Consider the following 21,802-nt stretch of genomic DNA (forward strand, 5'->3'; position numbering starts at 1 on the left):
CGGCTGAGCGCCGCTGTGTTGGAGTTTTCCCCGGGGAACGAGAGGGTCGCCTCCCTGCGCCTACGGGTTGCGGGGAGTAAGGCTCTGACTGTTGTTTGTGCTTATGCACCGAACAGCATTTCGGAGTATCCGGCCTTCTTGGAGTCGGTGGGAGGGGTCCTGGAAAGGGCGCCGCCTGCCGACTCCATAGTTCTCCTGGGAGACTTCAACGCTCACGTGGGCAATGACAGAGAAACCTGGCGGGGCGTGATTGGGAGGAACGGCTTGCCCGATCTGAACCCGAATGGTGTTTTGTTGTTGGACTTCTGTGCTAGCCACAGTTTGTCCATACTGAACACCATGTTCGAACATAAGGTGGCTCATAAGTGTACCTGGTACCAGAACACCTTAGGCCGGAGAAGGACTTTCGGTTGGCCTCAAGGAAGTTCTGGCAAACCATCCGACGGCTCAGGAAAGGACAGCAGGGTCTACCCAAGGCTGTTCTCAGCAGGGGGCGGGGGAACTGCTGAGCCGGACTGGGGACATCGTCGGGCGGTGGAAAGAGCACTTTGAGCAACTCCTAAACCCGGCCAACATGTCCCCCGGAGAGGGGGCAGCGCCAGAAGACTTTGGGGTGGATTCACCCATATCCCTGGCAGAGGTCGCTAAGGTAGTCAAAAAGCTCCTTGGTGGAAAGGCGCCAGGGGTGGATGAGATCCGCCCTGAGGTGCTGAAAGCGCTGGACATTGTTGGGCTGTCTTGGTTGACACGCCTTTTCAGTGTCGCATGGGGGTCGGGAACAGTGCCCATGGACTGGCAGACCGGGGTGGTGGTTCCCATCTTCAAGAAGGGGGACCGGAGAGTGTGCTCGAACTATCGTGGTATCACACTGCTCAGCCTCCCGGGAAAAGCTTATGCCAGGATGCTGGAGAGGAGGCTCCGACCGCTTGTCGAACCTCAGATTCAAGACGAACAGTGCGGATTCCGTCCCGGTTGTGGAACAGTGGACCAGCTCTTTACCCTCGCAAGATTACTGGAGGGGTCCTGGGAGTTTGCCAAACAGTTTACATGTGCTTTGTAGACCTGGAGAAGGCTTTCGACCGGGTCCCTCGGGGGTTTTTGTGGGGGGTGCTGCGGGAGTCTGGGGTGCCGGACCCGTTGGCACGGGCCATCCGGTCTCTGTACGCCTGCAGTAGGAGCTGTGTTCGTCTCCTCGGTAGTAAGTCAGACACGTTCCCGGTGGGTGTTGGCCTCCGCCAGGTCTGCCCTTTATCACCGGTCCTGTTCGTGACCTTCATGGACAGGATATCTAGGCGCAGCCAGGGGGCGGAGAGGATCCGGTTCGGGAGTCTCGGGATCGCCTGTTTGCGGATGATGTGGTCCTGTTTGCCTCCTCGGACCGTGACCTCCAGCATTCACTGGGGCGTTTTGCAGCCGAGTGCGAAGCGGCAGGGATGAGAGTTAGCACCTCCAAATCTGAGGCCATGGTGCTCTGCCGGAAACCGGCGGATTGCTCCCTCCAGGTGGGGGCAAACTGACTACCCCAAGCGAAGGAGTTCAAGTATCTTGGGGTCTTGTTAACGAGTGAGGGTAAGGTGGAGCGGGAGATCGACAGGCGGATCGGTGCGGCTGCAGCAGTAAAACAGGCGCTGTACCGGTCCGTCTTGGTGAAGAGGGAGCTGAGCCGGAAAACAAAGCTCTCCATTTACTGGTCGGTCTACGTTCCAACCCTCACCTATGGTCACGAACTCTGGGTCGTGACCGAAAGAACGAGATCTCGGATACAAGCGGCCGAAATGAGCTTCCTCCGTAGGGTGGCCGGGCTCAGCCTTAGAGATAGGGTAAGGAGCTCAGACATCAGGGGGGAGCTTGGAGTCGAGTCGCTGCTCCTTCGTGTCGAAAGGAGTTAGCTGAGGTGGTTCGGGCATCTAGTCAGGATGCCTCCTGGACGCCTCCCATTAGAGGTTTTCCGGGCACGTCCAACTGGTAGGAGGCCCCGGGGAAGACCGAGGACACGCTGGAGGGATTATATCTCTCGGCTGGCCTTGGAACGCCTCGGGATCCCCCAGAATGAGCTGGAAAGTGTTGCGGGTGAGAGGGAGGCCTGGGTTGGCCTGCTGAACCTGCTGCCACCGCGACCCGACCCCGGATAAGCGGGTGATAATGGATGGATGGATGGATGGATCTGATAAAAAAGATTTAAACCAACTTAGTGCGGTACCTGAAATGCCAATCGAATGATCCAATCTCTGTAATAGGATGTCATGATCAATGGTGTCGAACGCAGCACTAAGGTCTAACAAGACCAGTACAGAGATGAGTCCCCTAACTGATGCAATTGAGGTCATTTGTAATTTTCACCAGTGCTGTCTCTGTGCTGTGGTGTTTTCTAAATCCTGACTGAAACTCCTCAAATAAACTATTCTGATGTAGAAAGTCACACAACTGATTTGCGACTACTTTCTCAAGGATCTTAGAGAAGAAGGGAAGGTTAGAGATCGGTCTGTAGTTAGCCAACACCTCTGGATTAAGAGTGGGCTTTTTCAGGAGAGGTTTAATTACAGCTCTTTTGAAGGAATGTGGTACATGGCCTGTTAGCAAAGACACATTAACAATATCCAGCAGAGAGGTGCCAATTAAAGGCAACACGTCTTTAAGCAGCCTCCTTGGGATGGGGTCTAAGAGACAGGTAGACGGTTTAGAAGTAGAAACCGTTAATGGGTTAATGGGAGAAAAGCTATCCAAATATACACCAGGGGGGACATACAGCCGTTTCCACGGCCACTCCTCTTGATGATAGATCATCAGTGGTTGAGGTCAAGAGATCATCAATCTTGCCTCTAATAGTTAAAATATTTTCATTAAAGAAATTCATGAAGTCATTACTACTGAGGTCTATAGGAATACACGGCTCCACAGTGCTGTGACTCTCTGTCAGCCTGGCTACAGTGCTAAAGAGAACCCTGGGATTGTTCTTATTTTTCTCTATTACTGATGAGTAATAGGCTGCTCTGGCATTACGGAGAGCCTTTTTATATGTTTTAAGGCTATCTCGCCAAACTAAGTGTGATTCTTCCAGATTGGTGGAACTTTCGAGCTTATATATAACTTATATATATAACTTATATATAACTTTCGAGCTTTCGAGCTTTCGTGAAGTTTGCTTTAGTTTGCGGGTCTGAGGGTTATACCAGGGAGCAAACCTCAGTGTCTTTTTTTTCAGTGGGGCTATTGAGTCTAGTCTAGTCATTCTCAGTGAGCCTGTAGCACTATTGACAATATGATCAATCTGGGACGGACTAAAATTAGCACAGGAGTCCTCCGTCACATTGAGACGTGGTATTGAATCAAATGCAGAAGGAATCGCTTCTTTAAATTTAGCTACAGCACTGTCAGTTGGACATCTGGTGTAGAAACTTTTGACTAACGGTGTACCCTCCGGGAGTATAAACTCAAAAGTTATGAGGTAATGGTCTGACAGAAGAGGGTTCTGTGGGAAGACCTCCAAATGCTTAATGTAAATGCCATATGCAAGAACAAGGTTGAGGGTGTGGCCAAAGCAGTGAGTGGGTTTCTGTAATGTCTGACAAAAAACAATTGAGTCCAACAATAAGATAAATGCAGCACTAAGGCAATCATCATCAATATCCACATGAATATTAAAATCTCCTACAATAATAACCTTATCAGTTTTAAGGACTAAACTTGATAAAAACTCTGAAAATTCAGATATAAATTCTGAATAGGGACCTGGTGGCCGGTACAGTATAACAAATAGAATTGGCTGTAATGTTTTCCAGGTTGGATGTGAAAGACTAAGAACAAGGCTTTCAAATGAGTTGTAGTTTAGTTTAGGTTTAGGATTCATTAATAGGCTTGAGTCAAAGATGGCTGCTACTCCACCTCCTCGGCCGGTACCTCGAGGAATGTGAGTATTAATATGACTTGGAGGAGTTGATTCATTTAGGCTGACATATTCTTCATGGCTCAGCCAGGTTTCAGTAAGACACAATAAATCAATGTGATTGTCTGATATTAAATCATTTACTAATACAGCTTTAGATGACAGAGATCTAATAGTGTCATCCTGCTGACAAAACCAACCAACCAACAAAATCCTAACCTCCTTGGCGGTACTTTTTGCAAATATTTGAGCAAATCACAGATACATATAAAATAGTTAAACCAACACAAATATTAATTTAAAATGTAATTTAATTTAGCAAGGCATTCAGAAAATGCAGGTTTCTCTCCTATTGTCAGACCAAAATAAAACACACGCACCATTAAAGGAATAGTTTTCTGAAATACTCTTGTGTGCTAGGATGAGATGAGCGAAGCACATGAGACCTGCATTGCACTGCTCCTCCACTCTAGATCCCAAAAATATTATCAACAAAAACACAACAGCTAGCAGTAGAAAAGGCATTATAATATGCAGACACAAACCAAATAAAACTTAGAGTGGTTTATATAATTAAGTTAAGCCTTAAAACCACAAAGAGCAACCAAAAAACACCAAAATAAGTATGTCATGAGGCTTGTTGTATACTTATATTATAGCGAGATAGACTCAGTATAGGTATTTTGTGGGTGGGGATGGTCACCTAGCTGGAGGTGGTGCTATTTAGAACAAAGCCCCATAGCACGTCATATGGAGCTGACTGGCTCTTTAACATGTGTTATGAGAGGTGATAGAGAGGATGGTGTTTTCTTATAGGCATTGGAGACACACGTAGATGTTGAAAATCCGTGAAAAAGTGCATTTTGCAAAATATGCATGCTCTATTGAAGAAGACTTAAAACTAGCAATTAAAACCAAAAACCTGTGTTTACATGTTCACTGAAGAAATAAATCAAGAGAGAAGAAGGGTCATTTACTCATAGACTTCTTTTTGCAACCAGAAGAGAAGAGTTCTCTCTACTGACCCTGCCGGTCAGTAGAGAGAATGCAAGGCACTTCCACATGGCTCCACTTTTCAGAACTGTAGGTTGCCACCTGATAAGATGTGATCTTAAACAGTAGTACAGTGATGTTCCACAGAAACAGTGTTTAATTTACAAAAATCCTTTCCCAAATCCTGCGCTTACAGTTTTCCCTTTCCACTCTCTTATGCCTACTTGCATTTGGCAGGTTTGAACGGAAGTGGCCCTATGGAAAGGCCTCTGCTGCCTCTCACCTCTCACACCTCACTACCGGCACATTGGCTTCAAGCACATTTATACTCGGCCACTTGGAAAACGGCAGTCAGATGCATAAACATGTTGTACAGACATTCATAGCTCCCAGGAGAATGACTTTTGTGATTCGTCACCTTCTTGGCAATTGTTGGATAGATAAGCCTTCCTTTAGCACCATTGGTTAAAAATGTGATGTTTGTGATTTTGTTAAATACAGTACTTTGGTTCATGACCACACAGCTGCAAAAGAAAGACGTTTCATCAAACTCAACTGCACTTTGCGTGTAACGCTAGTAACGCTAGTTAGCAAGTGTTAGCATGCTACCACCCTTAACTCAAACATGAACATGGAAGATGATGTTACGAAGCATTAGCATGTTTGCATTTTAACTGTGAGCATGTTAGCATGCTAATGTGAGCACCACTGTGTACAGCTAGCATGGCTTTAATCTCTCAGTCGTATGTATCCTGTCGGATAAAACAGTTAATTAAACAAATTCCTTTGAAGGAAAACTATTGAGTAAACACCTCACCTCCACCAACCGGACATGTTGCAGTTTACAATGTCTGTCCAAAGTATCATCACTCCACCTTAATAAATATTGGTATGAAATATTTATTAGCCAATGAGTTCTTATTACGGACAAAAATGTGTTTTATGAGGTCACAATGACCTTTGACCACTGAAATCTAATCAGTGCTGTAGAAAACGTAAGACACCCGGCAAACAACCGGTTTCACCACTGGACCAAATGTGAGGCTTAGTGGCTACAGCAGACAGCTAGAAACAATTGTTTTTGTCATTTTTATTGGCATAATTGTTGTTATAGGAATTACAAATGTTTCACTGCATGGTGAATATAACACAGTATTAGTTGTAGTGTTGTGTCGAGCAAGTGAGGCTACAGATAAGCATTACGATATTCTCCCCCATATAGTTAATTTTACATTCGCTTGTATACGTAAATGACTTTTTGGCAGGAAGGACAGTGATGGGCCACATCTTGACAGGAATCCACGCAGAACGGGATACAACAGCAAAGAAAACACCTGGAGGTGAAAACAGAGAGAATTGTGAACTTCCAGTTAATACCGGTTTGTAATAAAGGATTTGTTTGTACTTTATAGATTTTTTCTTTTCCTTTAATGACATAGAAACTAGACAAGTTTATAGCCGAAAAGTAGTTTTTACCCAAAGAGGGCGAGGCCCCCACAGATGGCCCAGGTCATCAGGCCGGCAGTGCGCTCTGTGTTGGTGATCACTGTCTGCTGGCAGTGGGGACACACAGTTTGTCCTGGGGCGTCATGCAGTGCCGGTGTTACTACCAAGTGAGTCACTGAGGTTGAGAGATGCACAGCACATCAAATTTAGGATGTATCTACATATTCTTTAGTATCAATATTCACTTGTAAATGTTAAACATTTTGACTAAAACCTGGAAATTAGTAGTAATGATATTGTTTCTAATGCATTATTTATTTAATGCATTATTTAATCATATGTGTAACTTTTGTGGCCAGCAAGTCGGACATTTCCTGTTGTTTTTGTAGACTTTCCAGTTTTAGATGTTATTACCAGATTTGAGGATACAATTTGCTGAGTGCACTGACTCAGACGGACCAGTAGAGGCTGCCAATAGCACAGCAACTGTAACTTGATAATGAGCTTCTGTTTTGTTTCCGTCTGTCGAATTTCCCAGTCCTGTAATTTACTTTATTAAGGCATCCAGACATAGAGGGTTTTATGGTAAATTACTGTATGTGTTCTCATTGTGTTGTGTGAAAACGTAATTGATGGAAAGACAGTAGTATAAAAAAATACTTTAAAATGTATATCAATGTAGATGGGGGGGGATTGCAATACATCTTTCATGTGAGAAGCCTGAACTTCTTATGAGCTGCTCCTTACTCGTCTTCTACAAGCAACAATCATGCATCAAAAGAAGAAACTGTAAACAATAGCTGTCCATTATGCACGGAGGCTATAAATGGGCTATTCTTCTGATGACTTTGGAGGGAAACTGCAGACTGTGCCCACTGACTTTGCGGTCTGTGTAAATCTCACTTCACACACTGGAATGGAAATACTATCATATCTGTGTCCATCTATTGTATTTTACCAAAGACTATACGTCTCCCATTGATTTGAGGAAAACAATTTTAAAAATGTGGTTAACAAACCATGAAAAAAATAAGAAAACTCTACAAACTACTTTGTTATGTTTTGTAAGAACACCATGGATTAGCTTAAAATGACTACGAAATGTAAACAAAACAAAAATGCAACAAAAGTAAAGCTTTAGGCATCAAAACTATTTGCTTATGTTTAGGCAACACAAGTACTTCTTTCATATGGGACACAAACAGCAATCTCCTGTATGAAATTGCAGCCAATTATCCAGTATTTGTCAAACATTTAAAACAATGCTCTCTCTCACCTGTTGTGCCAGGTGCAGCCATGGCCGGAGCAAAAGGAACACCTGCACAAAACAAAGCAGGAAAGGATGCCTCAGAATGGATATTTCCATAAAACACCTTGCATACAATACCTATATGTTTTTTTCTTACAGTCAAAGCTTAAAAACAATTTGTTTGAAAGAAAAATGTGTGAAATATTGTTGTTAGGCTGTAGATGAGCAAAATGAACTTCAGGTAACAGTATCAGTCACAGACCTCCCTGATACACAGCAGGTGGAGGCGCTGCAGGAGAGAAGCCCGGCTGAGGGTACATCCCTGGCTGCTGCACTGCACCCCCATAGTTCATGGGGGGCCCAGGGTACGGTGGAGCGGACTCGTGTGGTGGGTATCCTTTTTCCATCTTCAGAAATCTTTACTGCATATGATAAATGTTTATTATTATTTCCTTTAGTTGATTAACTGGCTTTAAAGTTATTAAGCAAAAAGTGTGGAAATGCTTGTGGAAATGCTAAATTAAAAGTCAAGATACATTTTGTATTGTAACTATGCATTGACAGTTTATAGGTTTGGTTAGAAATGCAGCCAGAATCAATAACAACAAAAATGTATTTACAGTAACACCTCACACACCTTATATTATATTATTTTAGATGTGCTTAGGCATAAATGAGTAAGCAACATTTTACTGTTGTAGTTGGTTAAGATGTAGCTAATTTTATCTAATCTTTTATTTACTGTTTCAACGATAACAGTGCATGTTTATTGTTATGCTCCATTCAACGAGCCAAATTCCTTCTATGTGTGACGTACTTAGCAATAAACAGTTCTGATTATAATTCTAATAAAATAACTAGATATTTTGTGTGTAATCTGTCAATAACTAGTGGAGTAAAATGTACAATAGCATGTCTCTGAAAATGTAGTGAGGGCATAAAATGGAAAATACTCAAGTACATTACAAATACTTCCAAATTGCACTGAACCACAGTACTTGAGCAAAAGTACTTAGTTACTTTCCACCGCGTTTAAAAGCTCTTTGCTCTGATAATGTTGCTTTGTACTTGTCCAGATCCTTAAGAGCCTCTGTCAGTGAAGCAAACAAACATGCTTTATTGCTTTGTTTTGAAAACAGAAACATTTATTACCACAATGTATGCTGATCAGTCTCAACAAGCCCACCCGGTCCCCGCCTGACTTCCTGGGTCTCGTTGTAAATCCATCATAAATCAATTAGAGCAACATGAGCCACAGACATTAATTCACCACAGCATTGTACTTGTGCCTCGCCCTGTTTTGTTTGGTCAATGTATCTGAATAAGCTTGACATGACCAATTGATTCACTACCTACATGTTCTTTACATTTGTGTTTTAAAATAATGGTAAAAAAAGGTCAACATCCACATACATACACACATTCACACCATCACAAAAGCCGCTGATAGTTATATAACTACATCAGTTTAAATTGAGATTTACCTTCCTGTTACTTAAAATAAAAGAGAAAGTTACACACCCTATCTGTTGGAGCCTGGTAGTGAGGCAGGAAGAATCACGATGAAGCCACTGGAGACGGAGGAAATATAGAAGGAGGTATTTCCTGTTTTCTTCAAATGTAATGGAGGGACTATAGTCAGCTTCATGATGCTCCCTCCCTCTTTCCCCTCCCTTAAACTCCACGTGACTGAGTGGGTCTTAAGAATATTAACAGAATAATATGACAGTGTGTGTTCAATATTGTACAAATAATGACCAGTACGGCAATAAGAGTTATGAATACAGAACTCATCGAAAAGAGGGGCAGCGAGCCGGGTGTTTGCCGAGAACAAAGTAATCTTTAGTGGTCTAACATCATTGCGTCATATCGTTGATCACTGTTGTCCCTGTGTCAGTCAGCAATCCTGGAAAAATCTCATTCAATACCACTCAGTACATTAGTCAAACTAAACACTGTGACTGAGCCGAAAGTCAAGGGACCAAGACCGTGAACAGAAAGAAATGTCTCTTTATTTGTTTGTTTGTTTGTTTGTTTGATTGTAAGACACCGCCTATCAACCAACCTATCGCTGTACCTATCATCTATTTGTGCCTTTTCTTTTCAGCTAGCCCTCTAGTTTTCTGTGGTCTGCTGCTATCTCAGTCTGACTCACTTAATGAGAAACATGTGTGGGTTTGTGATGGTGGGAGTGGGGGAATGCAAAACCCACCCCCATTCTTCCAACAAAAAAACTTTCCACAACTTTCTTTGCTGCTACAATCCTGTTAAAGAAGACCATGTGTAAAATCTATCCGCATAGTTTTTTGTTCATGATAGCAGAGGAGATTTCAACAAGGCCGAAGCCTTTCTCGAGGTGCAAAGCTGTGATTATTCACTGTGTTTTTTTTTTCTCGAACAACATTACATGTAATCATTCGAGCCACAATTAAAGCTGAAGTAGGCAGTAAGTATGCAACATCATTGGCCAAGAAATTCATAATAACCTTGCAGCATAATTTAATTCAAAGTTTGGCAGTAAACTAGACTTCTGGACCATCTAGCACATGACGTGAGACAGTGAGAGAAAGTGTTGTCAATAGTAGACTTGTGCTCACATCTGCGACTATAGCACTGTGAGCCTCGTGGCTACGGTAGATATCCGCCAGTATCTCGGGGCAAGCAACCATTTCTCTCCATCTCTCTAACAAAGCTAACAAAAGTGTGAAGAAGATGTCGTTAAAAGAGAATCACGTGAGGGTTTATAGTATATGCAGGGCCTTTAAAGGTCAACTAAAGATGTGTTGTGTCAGAGAGAAGTTGCATCAGTTTTATTGCCGCCTGTTATACAATTTTGGAAATCCTGTCAGAACCTGTGAAATGTCCCTTTCCAGAAAATTTTGTAATTTCCCACAACCACATATTGTAGAGACTCACTTCCCTTGGCACCATCACGTTATTGCAAAACAGTATGAATCATGTAAAGCAAAAGTAGTGGAATAGAAAGAGTTTGTATTAAAATGGGAATAGGTCAATTCAACATTTAGACAAATACCAATGTAGTAATGATAATGAATGCAGAGGAGAACGATACGTCTAAAGCACGCTTCTTTTCTGCAGCTGGTTGTTTCTCAGTTATGAGTTCCATGGAAACATGACACACTGTTTCTCAATACTGGATATTCCTTATCTGTTTATTCCAGACATTGTCCCTCATACGCTACATGAGTCTGGATAACACATGAGAACACATTAGATCCGAGGACAGTCATGAGGGGGCTGAGCGCACTGAGAGGTCACAGGACTATCACGAAGACATGACCCGTCACATCTGGAATGCACTACGCTACAGCCACGCTGACTTGGTTACAGGCCGACATGGGAAGAAAATGCGGCCACTAGATGTCAGCAGAATTGTTTGGTTCGAGGTTTCATTTCTTCCTTCACAGAGAGCAGCATGTGGGGTCACATTTAAGGACTCTTCAACGGGAGGGCTACCAGAAGAAAAAAGCTTATCTCATGATGCCACTTCCAAGAATTCTGTCATGCTGACAAGTTGCTATTTATCATATGTTCTTCTGGATCATTTGCCAGCATTCATTTGTGTTACTTAGGTACTTGGTTATTGAAGTATCACAGGCAGATGTATTACTATTTTTGACTGCTGAAGTTGTGTTTCTGTGTGCTTTGCAACATCTTTCTGTTTCTTCTGTTGTTGTTTCTGCTTTGTATAAGTAATGTAAATGGTATACAATAGGGATTCCATGACTGCTGTGTGAAGATCATTAATCAAATTACTATTTGTCTTAATTATAGCACTATTTCATACTTGCGAAGAAGCCCAGAAACACAACACTATGGCAAGACTATGGCAAGACTCTGGATGCAATGAAACTATAATAATAAGTAATAATAACAACCGGAAAACAGACTGGACTGAGCTTTGACCTTGAGACCAAGCAGGAAGCATAATCAGTTCAAGTCAATTCATGTTATTCCAGATAATGGGGGAAAAAAGTGAATCCTTAAAAATAATAAAAGAGGTATCATGAATGGCTTTTAGTCAGACTTATACAGACAGCAAAACAACTTTCAGTACATATCACACAAGAGCATGGACGTTATACGTACCTACACCCAGCAGTGAGCTGTAAACGGGGGCTTGTTTTTTCTGGTTGTCCAAACACTTGTTGTTGTAACTCTACTTTAAAATAAAAATAGAAGAAGGATGATGATCAAACATGACTGTAAAATCTTTTTAACTTTTTGCCTTTTTCTAATACTATGAATCACTTTTAAAAATACTTCGGAAATGTCAAGTAATTCCATTAACAATGTGCAATTCATTACTTTTGTAGAGGTAATTTAATTTCAGGCACACTAACTCCCGTTGTTACTATTCTCACTGACTGTGGTAATAAGAAGTACAATAGTAAAGGTAAATTCAGTCTTGTACTTTTTGTACTTCTTTAGTCATAAAGGCAACGTGTGTTTTACAATGGACAAGATGACATCAGGAAACAGTGAGTAGGCTATTGTGTTGACAACAGCGGAACAATGGCAGTTGAGATTATGGCAGTGCAGAAATTGTTTAATTGCTCTCATATGGTTTGTATTATTACTTCTACAAGTAGTCTTTCAGTAGCTTTGTCAAAGGAATCATGTAGTATGTTTTTAGTGTTCTCCTAAAATGGAGAAAGCATTAAACAGCCATACTCTGATGGCCGTAGACTGGGACATGCAAGCACATACAAAAGAGAAAATTCTCAGAAATGACAAAAGTTCCTCCAGGTTTGGTTGAGAACACTTTGGCCCTTTAATTGTTTTTGTCTGCAGGTAAATCGCTATTCTAGGACTTGTTTAATGTTCATGCCTCACTGTTTATCCTGACAAAAGCCTATTCATATGTTTGAGATAGGCCTGAACTCTCTTAATGGCTTGATTTAATTTGGAAGTTATTCAACGTGAACAGTTTCTAATTAAATTGTTAAAAGGGGTGTGTCTCACACTTACATTTCCAAATCCAGTGAAAGACTAATACCATCTCCTGTACTGTATTTCTCACATTTCTTTCGCTGTAGCACCTCAACAGCCACTTGTAACACATTTACAGATCTGAACTATTGATGTGTGGGCAGGGCGCTAAGTTAGCAAACATGATGGATGAGAAATACTGAGTAAGAGGATGTGTCATAAGGTGCAGTTCCTCTTGAACACAACTGTTGTAAAATATTTTAATTATTTTATTGACCATGCACACAACCGATAAGCACACATATACTGCCCCCCTACACAAACACTCTGTAGAACTTGTGTAAATGTTTGATTAGCGGCCATTATAGGGAGGTCTGAAAGGGTGGCGATGAGGGAGAGGCCAAAGATTTGACGTTCACTTTACTTTAGTCATGCAGGCAGGCAGCACTAACAGGATGAGAGGAGAGGACTGACGGAAACAATAGAGGAAGAAAATATTAAATCAGCAAGGATCGAAGAGACAACTTGGCGAAAAGAGATAATCTAATAGATATTCTATCCAGAACCACGTGATTACAATCACCATGGTTACACTGGACATCAGGACACTGACAGTGCGGATACTGGAGGTGATCTTCACCTGTATCTCCTTCAGCCTGGTGGCATCAGTGGGCCACAGCACGGACTCCTTCTGGACATGGTGCATGTTCACCTGGTGCTTCTGCTTCTGTGTCACCATCCTCATCCTGGTCCTGGAACTCACCAGCCTCAGCGCCCAGTTGCCCATCTCTTGGGATGACTTCACGACCGCTTTTGCCATGTTGGCTACTCTGATGGTGTGTGCCCTTTTTTACTCTCTTGTTATTTGTTTTTGACAGATTTATTGATTTATCTATTTACAAACTTGTCGTAGATTATTGGTGAAATACATTATTGACCAGCCACTGACATTGCTGTCATTGATCAAGATCTTTTTATTCCAAACCCATAATGTAAACCTAAACAGACGGGTACTCAAGGCAGCCAAATCCACATCACCACAAAATGTAATGATGTCGAAAATCAAACACTTGTTACAGGTCTGCATTCTTGACATTGGATACGCTTTCATTAGGGTGGTTTTCTGTACAGAGTAAAAAGAGTAACTACAATGGTACTCACAGTAGAGGGCAGATCTCTCCCAGGTGTGTCTGTAACAACCACAGCTTGAAATGAGTGAATACAACCTACAGTTAGACTGCGAGTATATCACGTGTTTTAACAGATACGCTCTCATTTTAATCCATTTAGATATTTGCACCAGCTCTGTGCTCCGTGTCATGGGTGTAACCACCACTTGGAGCATTTATGTAGGCTTCAGCGTAACAATAAGTGTGCAAATGTCAAGTTGATGGCCAATAAAAAGACATAATAATAACTGTGTGTCTGGCCTTAGCATTAATGCGGCAGACAGATTGCTGCCAGCGTTACTTCCTGTCTGGCTTTCATCCTGTACGCCGTGGATGTCGGTCTGACCCGGGCTAAACCCGGTGAGATAAGTGGATTTCTCTCCACAGTGCCAGGCCTCCTCAAGGTTCTCGAGGCCTTCGTGGCTTGCATCATCTTCATCTGCTTGAACTACAACCAGTACTCCAGGTTTCCAGGGCTCCAGTGGTGCGTTGCTGTGTACTCCGTTTGCTTCATTTTCGCCCTGCTCGTCATCATTTTTACCATCTGCCGCCTCCTGACTCTCTTCCCTGCACCGTTTGACAAAGTGCTGACAGTTTGCAACGTGTTGGCAGTGTTGCTGTACATCACCGCTGTGGTCATCTGGCCGTTGTACAGCTTCCAGAACAATTCCAGACCGAAATACTGCACGAAAGGGATTCTATGTCCCTGGGATAAATTAGTGGTTATCACGTTCATGACCTGTTTCAACCTTGCTGCTTACATCACTGATACTGTTTACTCTTTTAGGCTGGTGTTTTTCATCAGCAGAAACTAGGTTGCACTAGGACTCAAAGAATGAACATGAGAGCAGGAATATGGAATGTGATGCATCTCTTGTACAACTTCTGTGAAACATATTTTATTTCCCTGTTGCATTCTCTGAGAACATGAAACTGTGTAAAATTATTAACGTCGGGAAGATGTGATCCCATGATCTTTGCTCATTCTTTTTGTCTAATTTTGAGACAGCCAACTCAGTTGTAGTCGAGTGCATATTCCTGTATATTCCTGAATATGAATGAAATGTAATAAAAGTTTGGATTTACATTTACATGCTGACATCATCATGCCTATTATTCGGTTGTTTCAGCACTTTAGTAATAAATTACCATCATGAATGAATGACTCATAAATGAGCAATATGTTTAATGGTTAAACTCTCCTATCCTTGTCGAAGTATGTTTGCAAAGGTGTGTCACAGTGTGCGCATACCCTGAAAACACAACTCCCCACCCGCTATTCTGCTCTGAACAAACCTATTGTATTCACCCCTCTGTGTTGCAAGAGAGTAATTGGTCAGGATTAAAGCCTTGTTTGCTAATCTTAGTGATAACGTGGGAGGTTACTCACATAAGGCATTGCTTTATTTTAGATATTATAATGGTATTGTAAACACAAGTATGTTCTCAAGGGAAGACAAAGGACATAGTATAATACAATCTATTAAATGCTTCTGTTGTTATTTTTACGGTTTTTAAAAACTTTTTCCCTCTTTTTTGCAATGGATAAAAAGAGAAATTTCATAGGACATATGTTTTGCTTTTGGTTTACACCAATGTAATGGATCACAACACTAATGTAAATACACTAAAACGTCATTGTGTTGTTTCTTGTCAATTTGGTGCGAAGGTAGATGTTCTTCTTTCTTTTAAAGTCTTTATTAAAAAGGTAGCTTTTCTTTTCTTTTTTATAATCTTTGTACTATAAAATCCAGAAAAATCCATTCTTCAAACTCTCCAATTTGTCCCACCCAAGAACAATAAATTAAGGGACCCTGTAGCCTCGTCATTGTGCTGGAGAACCAGGCATGCACTGAAGACCAGAGTCCAGCGTGCGTGTCCTGGGGTGAATATGATAACACTCAGCCAGCATCCAATCCGCGGAGTGAAACAGAACCATAAACCACGTAGATAAGCCTAGGATGCTCTGTTTGAATACACACAACCACTCGTTGAGTTTCAGTTTCAGAGAACACACCCGCTCGAGGCTCTGCATGGATTTCTTCAATACGATCTGGTTTGGAAAAAAACGGCCTTGCTGTACCGACTAGAATCAACTGACTTTGGAACCAGTACATTTTTTTATACGTCCAACGGACTCACCCTGTCCAGCCATGATTGGTGTGGACTTACGGGCGCTCACCCAGCCTGTGGGCATCATACGAATAATGGCAGCCATCCTCACCTGTATGTCTTTTAGCCTGGTTGCAACAGTGGGGTACGTCTCATCTCCCTACTGGGCGTGGTGCATGTTCACCTGGTGCTTCTGCTTCTTCTTCACCCTTGTCATTCTCATCCTGGAGTTCACAACCGTCAATACCAAATTACCTTTTGCCTGGGAAGACTTCACCAGTGCCTTTGCCATGCTGGCGAGCCTCATGTGCCTCTCCGCCTCCATAATCTACCCCGTCTTTTTCACCTGCAAGATCTGCCACCGCCAGATCGGGGCCTCCGTGGTGTCCTGGGTCTGCTTTGGGATTTACGCAGGCGAGGTGGCTTTAACTCGCCTTCGTCCAAGTGGGCAGAACAGCGGGTTCCTCTCCTCGTTACCCGGCATCATGAAGATGCTGGAGGCGTTCTTCGCCTGTCTCATCTTCACGTCCCTGGAGAAGAGCCAGTTCACTGGCTCCCCAGAACTGCAGTGGTGCGTGGCCGTGTACTGCTTGTGCTTCATCTTCGCCATCCTCATAATCCTGCTCTCCACTGGACAGCTGACGTCTTTCTTCCCATTCCCCTTTGACAAGCTTGTGATCGTCTATAACATTTTGGCAGCAGTGATGTACATGACAGCTATGGTGATCTGGCCACTGTATAGTTTCCGTGGAAATAAGAGACCCAGTGTGTGTGGCGCACTCTGTTATTGGGATAAACTGGTGGTGGTCACATTCATGGCCATCATCAATACTATTGTTTACACCGTGGACACTGCTTACTCTATATATCTTGTGTTCTGTATTAGTAGCCAGTTAGCTGCTGCTCATCAAAACTAACACTAACTGAGAACAATTGGAATCCTGGGTTTAAATTCTTGTGAACAAAAGGAGCCATTGTGTAAACTTTTCTTTCGAGAGATTAATTTTAAAGTTTGCCGAATGCAATATAGTATCTTTACAATAATGAAATGTCGATAGCTCAGTACACTATTAAAAAAAGAACTAGAGTTTGTTAATGATTAAAACTGTAGTTTCACTGTCATAAAAATAAAAAAATAGCCTGGCAGTACTTTGGATCCTGATACACAAAGAGTAGAGGTAATAATACTGAGCTCACAATTCAGTTTATTACATTGTCGTATTCAAATCGAGTGTGTTTACACTTAGAGTTTGACATTGTTGGTAATATGCATATTATATTGGATACCACACTCATACCTGTACACTAAATAAGTCAGGAAGTTACTGCACCTGGCCAAGAGATAGTCCAATCTATAGCGGTGCTGGTGGATCCTGTTCCCTCCTTACAGCTGTTTCCCTTCGTTTCCAGTCTTTAAGCTTAACTAAGCTAACTGGCAGTGTGCGGTAGCTCTGTGTTTATCATGAAGACATAAGAGTGGTATTGATTTTTTTCCTTCTGAATCTCGACGAGAGAGCAAACAAGTATATTTTCTGAAATGTATTTAAGCCTTGAGGCATAAAAAGCGATAAAGTAATTGCCTACAGATAAAGAACTGATCAATGTGTGTGGACGTATGAATACTGACAGGCAAACAGGAGGAAGAAAGAGGAGAGAAGAAACAAGAGAGAGAAGCACATGGACAGAATACTTGATGAGCTAGAGGCTGAGACAGCGAGAGACTTTGTAAGCATGTGTGGGAAAAGGGAAAAAGAAAATCCTTTAATCAACAGGCAGCTGCAGCATATGGAGTTGGATTTGTGGCAAGGTGTTAGCTTACTTATTTTCTTATTTAGCTTATTTTCTTCCTCAGTGATGTGGCAGGCAGGGACGGAGATCTAGAAGAAGTATGACGTCAATTCATTCTTTCCCTTTTAACCGATTGGAAAAGTTAAAGGGACGACACCTAAATCTCACTTGTAATCCTGCAGCTATTGTGCTCCTTGGCACACCAATCTGTGTGAGTGAACTCAAGTCAAGTGGAAATGTATCTTTTCTTCTCACGTCAGTCTGTCAGTAAGACGTTTAGGTCAATAGTCTCTATCTGTCAGACACGTTGGCAAAGTGCAGACAGCAGTCGGCTTTGATTAGGATTGCGAAAGGACACAAATGCACGAGACCAGTGATTCTTAAGTGGATCTGTGGCACTCTGTCAGGGGCGCGCTAAATAACTAGCTATTTAATGGTGCTGTATCATAAAAAATGCAAATCACAGATGGTAACCATTTGCGCTTTTAAGTCAAGCCTATTGTGTCCATTACGTTAGCTTTGAGCCGATAGACATGCGGATAATTGTGGCACGCAGCAATATGTTGATTCTTTCTAAGCACCGTTCAGCTTAAAGATATGGATTTATTAGGACTATGATGCTACTGTTCATTTTGTGTAAGCTTTTAAGATCAATTATTAAAATGTAGGCTATAAATGCTGTAAAGATGAGTCCAAATGCAATTTGATTAAAAGCTTCCTCTGTTTAAAAAGGTATATGTATAAGTGGTAATAGCATGCAATAACATTGCAAATTGATATGCGTGAGACTAATAAAGGATTACCTAATTGTATCTTAACTGTGTTTATAAATGGTATAAGCAGTCGTGCATGAACATAGCACTTTATTTTATATCCCCCATTTAGCATTTATCAGCAGTATGTTAATAAACATTTAATAACACACTATAATGTAGTATAGATGTACTATAAGGATATTTTCAAAGGGTTTTTAATGTACAGTACATGAGCAACTTCTCCTCTAAAAACACATTTGACATTATTACAACCGTGTTTTATTAAATTGTCATTCATTATATATATATAAATATATATATATTTACAAGATTTACTCTAACTTGTTTTTGATTGGCAAAATATGTTACATTATGGGATAAATACCCAGCCTCTTAAGTTTATAATGCAGTGTGCTCATGGAGCTAGAACCAAAGAAAGCTAGGATGCAGGATAGCTCCATCTATTTCAAGGACATTGCCAATAAAATAAAAGTAACGAACCTTCCTTAGTTCAGACATAATACATTGCTTTACATCAGGTTGTTTAATCAATGCTGAATATTAGCCAAATAGCCTAAGATTCATTTTCAAAGTCACCTCAGGTTCTGAAGAAAATGGGCATGTCCTCCTCATGCTCCAAAAATAATGTGAATGCCCTTTGAGACAAGCAAGAATCTCCCCTCAAATTCAAGCTGAATTGGGCTAGTGGTGCAGTACTTATGGTCTTTTAAAGTTACACAATTAGACCTTCTTTACACGTTCATTTCAATTAAAGTGAATGAACGTGTTTTATTTGACTTTTCTCTTCACTGTTTATAGTAAACATTTATTTCCCATGTTTATTCAAAAAACAACATAATTCTTTATAACCTAGAAATTCACTTCTAAAACCATAATTATAACAACTTAAAAAAGTTGCTCCATAGAGATTTCAGACCATATCTATTGCCTCCACGCGGCTCCCAACGGGGTGACGGCTAAGCCGGCAGGTTGCGGCTAACAGTGTGAACGGTGTTTACTGTGCAAACTGTGCAAAGGTTTGAGAAGGATTTTCAAACCCACATAAATCTTATGCCATAATTGAGTCCAGGCCCATGTCAAACAATTCAATTCAGTTTATTTTGTATAGCCCAATATCACAAATTACAAATTTGCCTCAGAGGGCTTTACAATCTGTACACATACGACATCCCTGTCCCAGGACCTCACATCGAATCAGGAAAAACTCCCCAAAAATAACCTTTGACAGGGAAAAAAGGGAATAAACCTTCAGGAGAGCAACAGAGGAGGATCCCTCTCCCTGGATGGACAGAAGCAATAGATGTCATGTGTACAGAATGATACACATGACATCAATAATCAAATCCAGATAACCCAGTTACCTTTGTTCAATGACCATAGCCCAGCTGGTGGATTTAATAATACGAATGTGTGAGCGTGTGCGTGGGAAGCATGTGTGTCATGCATGTGAGCACCTTTTTGACATATTCCTATTCACATTGTCAGTGAGTTATGGTCAGATCTTTTACTGCTTCTGCACAGAGAATGACTCAAGATCTCAGCTTAGTTTATGACAACATGTTGCTGTACCTTTCAGAAAGATTTATTACGTAGTCTTTTACCAAAATATAACGTCAAAATATAACTTTTAGCTAATAACCGCAGAGATTTTGAATGTAACGTCAAGAGACTACGTCCATATTTGATACAGTCTGTGCTTCCTGCTTGACAAGTCCACGGCTGTCAACAGCTCCATCTGGAGTCTGTGTGCAGATGAACAGCTAAAATAACTGCCTGCAAACCCTGTACAACTTATCATTTCTCTATCAATTTATATGATAATTGATGCAGAAAATAAACAACATTAAGCAAATAAGTAGCCTTGTTGGATGGCCCCATGCAAACAGCTGTTTTGAGACAGCCCAGGGCCTACATTACAAAATGTAATTACAACTGCATTAAACAGTTAGTACATGAATGTAGCATGATACAAACAGACCAGGGAGACATACAACTCATCAAGGCTTTAAAATAGTGTCTATGGATGCTGTAGTCCGGCTCATTATAAATAAATTGAACAAACAACATACAAGCAGCACAGAGACCGATTGATTGTTTGTATATTCTGTCTATGATTACTTTTAAGACTAATTCATCTTCTGACCGAAAGACAGCGTCAGCCACAGAGTCGCCACTCTGGAAGTAATCTCATTCATGTCTTTCTCCTCCAATCAACCTTTGCCTCCCTCCCTCCCTCCCCACACACACACACACACACACACAAAAGGTTCTGTCTCATCCTGGTTATCAGAGATATTGATTCAGAAGTTGTCTGTCATGCTGCTATGGGCCACAAACACCACACAGAGGTCACACTCCTGTTACCTTCAGAGAGTTCTCCGATCCCTGAGAACGAAGTCGACGACTGACTCCGATCTGAAAGGATCATAGGATCATGCCAAAAGACAAGAAGCTTGATGTGGAAACATCCATGCTTGAAGGCAGAATGACTCATCTGAGCAAGAGAGAGAAAAAAGAGCCGGGAGAAAGAACAGGACTGTTCAGTGTCATCTTTATTTTCAATGTAATCCTGTACAGTTCAGCAGCAGTCTAATAACAACTGGCAGACAAGGCCAGAAGTTATAAATTAAAACAATAATGCACATCGTGTCAAATATATTCATAATATATTATCCATGTACTGCTGGGGATCACTTTGCTGTAACACAGGTCTCACAGGAAGAGAAGTAATATGCAGAATGATTGTTTTGCGGTAAATTTGATCTTTTAAAACAAACAAAACCTTTTGCTTTTGCATTGTAGTGATTACATGTGTGCTCGGTTTTTATGAACTCGGTTCTTGGTACTCGCACAGCGAACATGTTAGTTTTTTTTGTTTGGATGAAACCAATTTAAGCAAGGAAATTAGATAACTGCATCTAATAATGTGAATACGAGAACAGAATATGAAATAAGCAATACAAGACAACAGCAATGTAAGGACAACTTGGGGACACAAATAATTGGAAAAATAGCATGAGCTGCTGCATCTGGCATTTTTAAAAAGGAAGAAAAGTGTACCATCTGTGGCAGGTCCATGGTTTATCAGAGGTGTAGTCTGCAGTTTATCATGTGCATCGTTTAATCCTGAGTTACGTATTATACAGTATTATATAATATAATACTTGTACTGCGTGTTTAATGATAGTAGTAGAATTGATGCAATTGAACCAGAGATATCGTCTTTCTTATTCCACAAATTATTCTTCATTGTCAAAACCTGGTGCATACATTACCCACAATGCAACTCAACCACCAACAGTTTTCAGTCAGCTTGTGTAGCCTCGAGCTGCTAGCCTCCTGCAGAGTTGAGGAGCGGGCGACGGAGGTCTGGTGAGCTCTCTTCTCTCTCTGGAGCCATAAACGTCTTCATGCAACCTTTTCCTGTGAAGAG

The 21,802-nt window shown here is 41.5% G+C and overlaps 3 protein-coding genes across 6 annotated transcripts; 2 read left to right on the forward strand and 1 right to left on the reverse strand.

Moving 5' to 3' along the window:
• Positions 1-5,762: 5,762 nt before the first annotated feature.
• On the reverse strand, positions 5,763-9,224 carry LOC117734930 (cell death-inducing p53-target protein 1 homolog). Of its 4 annotated transcripts, none has more exons than XM_034539280.1 (6): positions 9,093-9,223; positions 8,724-8,776; positions 7,834-7,993; positions 7,599-7,640; positions 6,353-6,497; positions 5,763-6,210 (listed from the first exon to the last, which is right to left on the reverse strand). In XM_034539280.1, exons 3-6 carry the CDS (start codon positions 7,976-7,978, stop codon positions 6,105-6,107), a joined length of 438 nt encoding a protein of 145 aa, XP_034395171.1. In that variant the 5' UTR covers positions 7,979-7,993; positions 8,724-8,776; positions 9,093-9,223; the 3' UTR covers positions 5,763-6,104. The 4 variants fall into 4 exon arrangements, with proteins under 4 accessions (XP_034395171.1, XP_034395172.1, XP_034395170.1 ...); XM_034539281.1 differs by having other exon boundaries at positions 8,724-8,782; positions 9,093-9,218; XM_034539279.1 differs by lacking the exon at positions 8,724-8,776 and having other exon boundaries at positions 9,093-9,224.
• A 3,441-nt stretch (positions 9,225-12,665) lies between these two features.
• Positions 12,666-14,784, forward strand: LOC117734931 (myeloid-associated differentiation marker homolog). The gene is given in 2 exon segments (XM_034539284.1): positions 12,666-13,384; positions 13,960-14,784. Coding segments are annotated over 2 exon segments (825 nt in total). The 5' UTR covers positions 12,666-13,108; the 3' UTR covers positions 14,509-14,784.
• A 1,062-nt stretch (positions 14,785-15,846) lies between these two features.
• LOC117734744 (myeloid-associated differentiation marker homolog) lies at positions 15,847-16,722 on the forward strand. The gene has a single exon (XM_034539009.1). The coding sequence runs from the start codon at positions 15,847-15,849 to the stop codon at positions 16,720-16,722; it is 876 nt and encodes a 291-aa protein (XP_034394900.1).
• The last annotated feature ends 5,080 nt before the right edge of the window (positions 16,723-21,802 follow it).

Source organism: Cyclopterus lumpus, chromosome 8, assembly GCF_009769545.1.
Source record: "Cyclopterus lumpus isolate fCycLum1 chromosome 8, fCycLum1.pri, whole genome shotgun sequence".
Classification (NCBI taxonomy): Eukaryota; Metazoa; Chordata; class Actinopteri; order Perciformes; family Cyclopteridae; genus Cyclopterus; species Cyclopterus lumpus.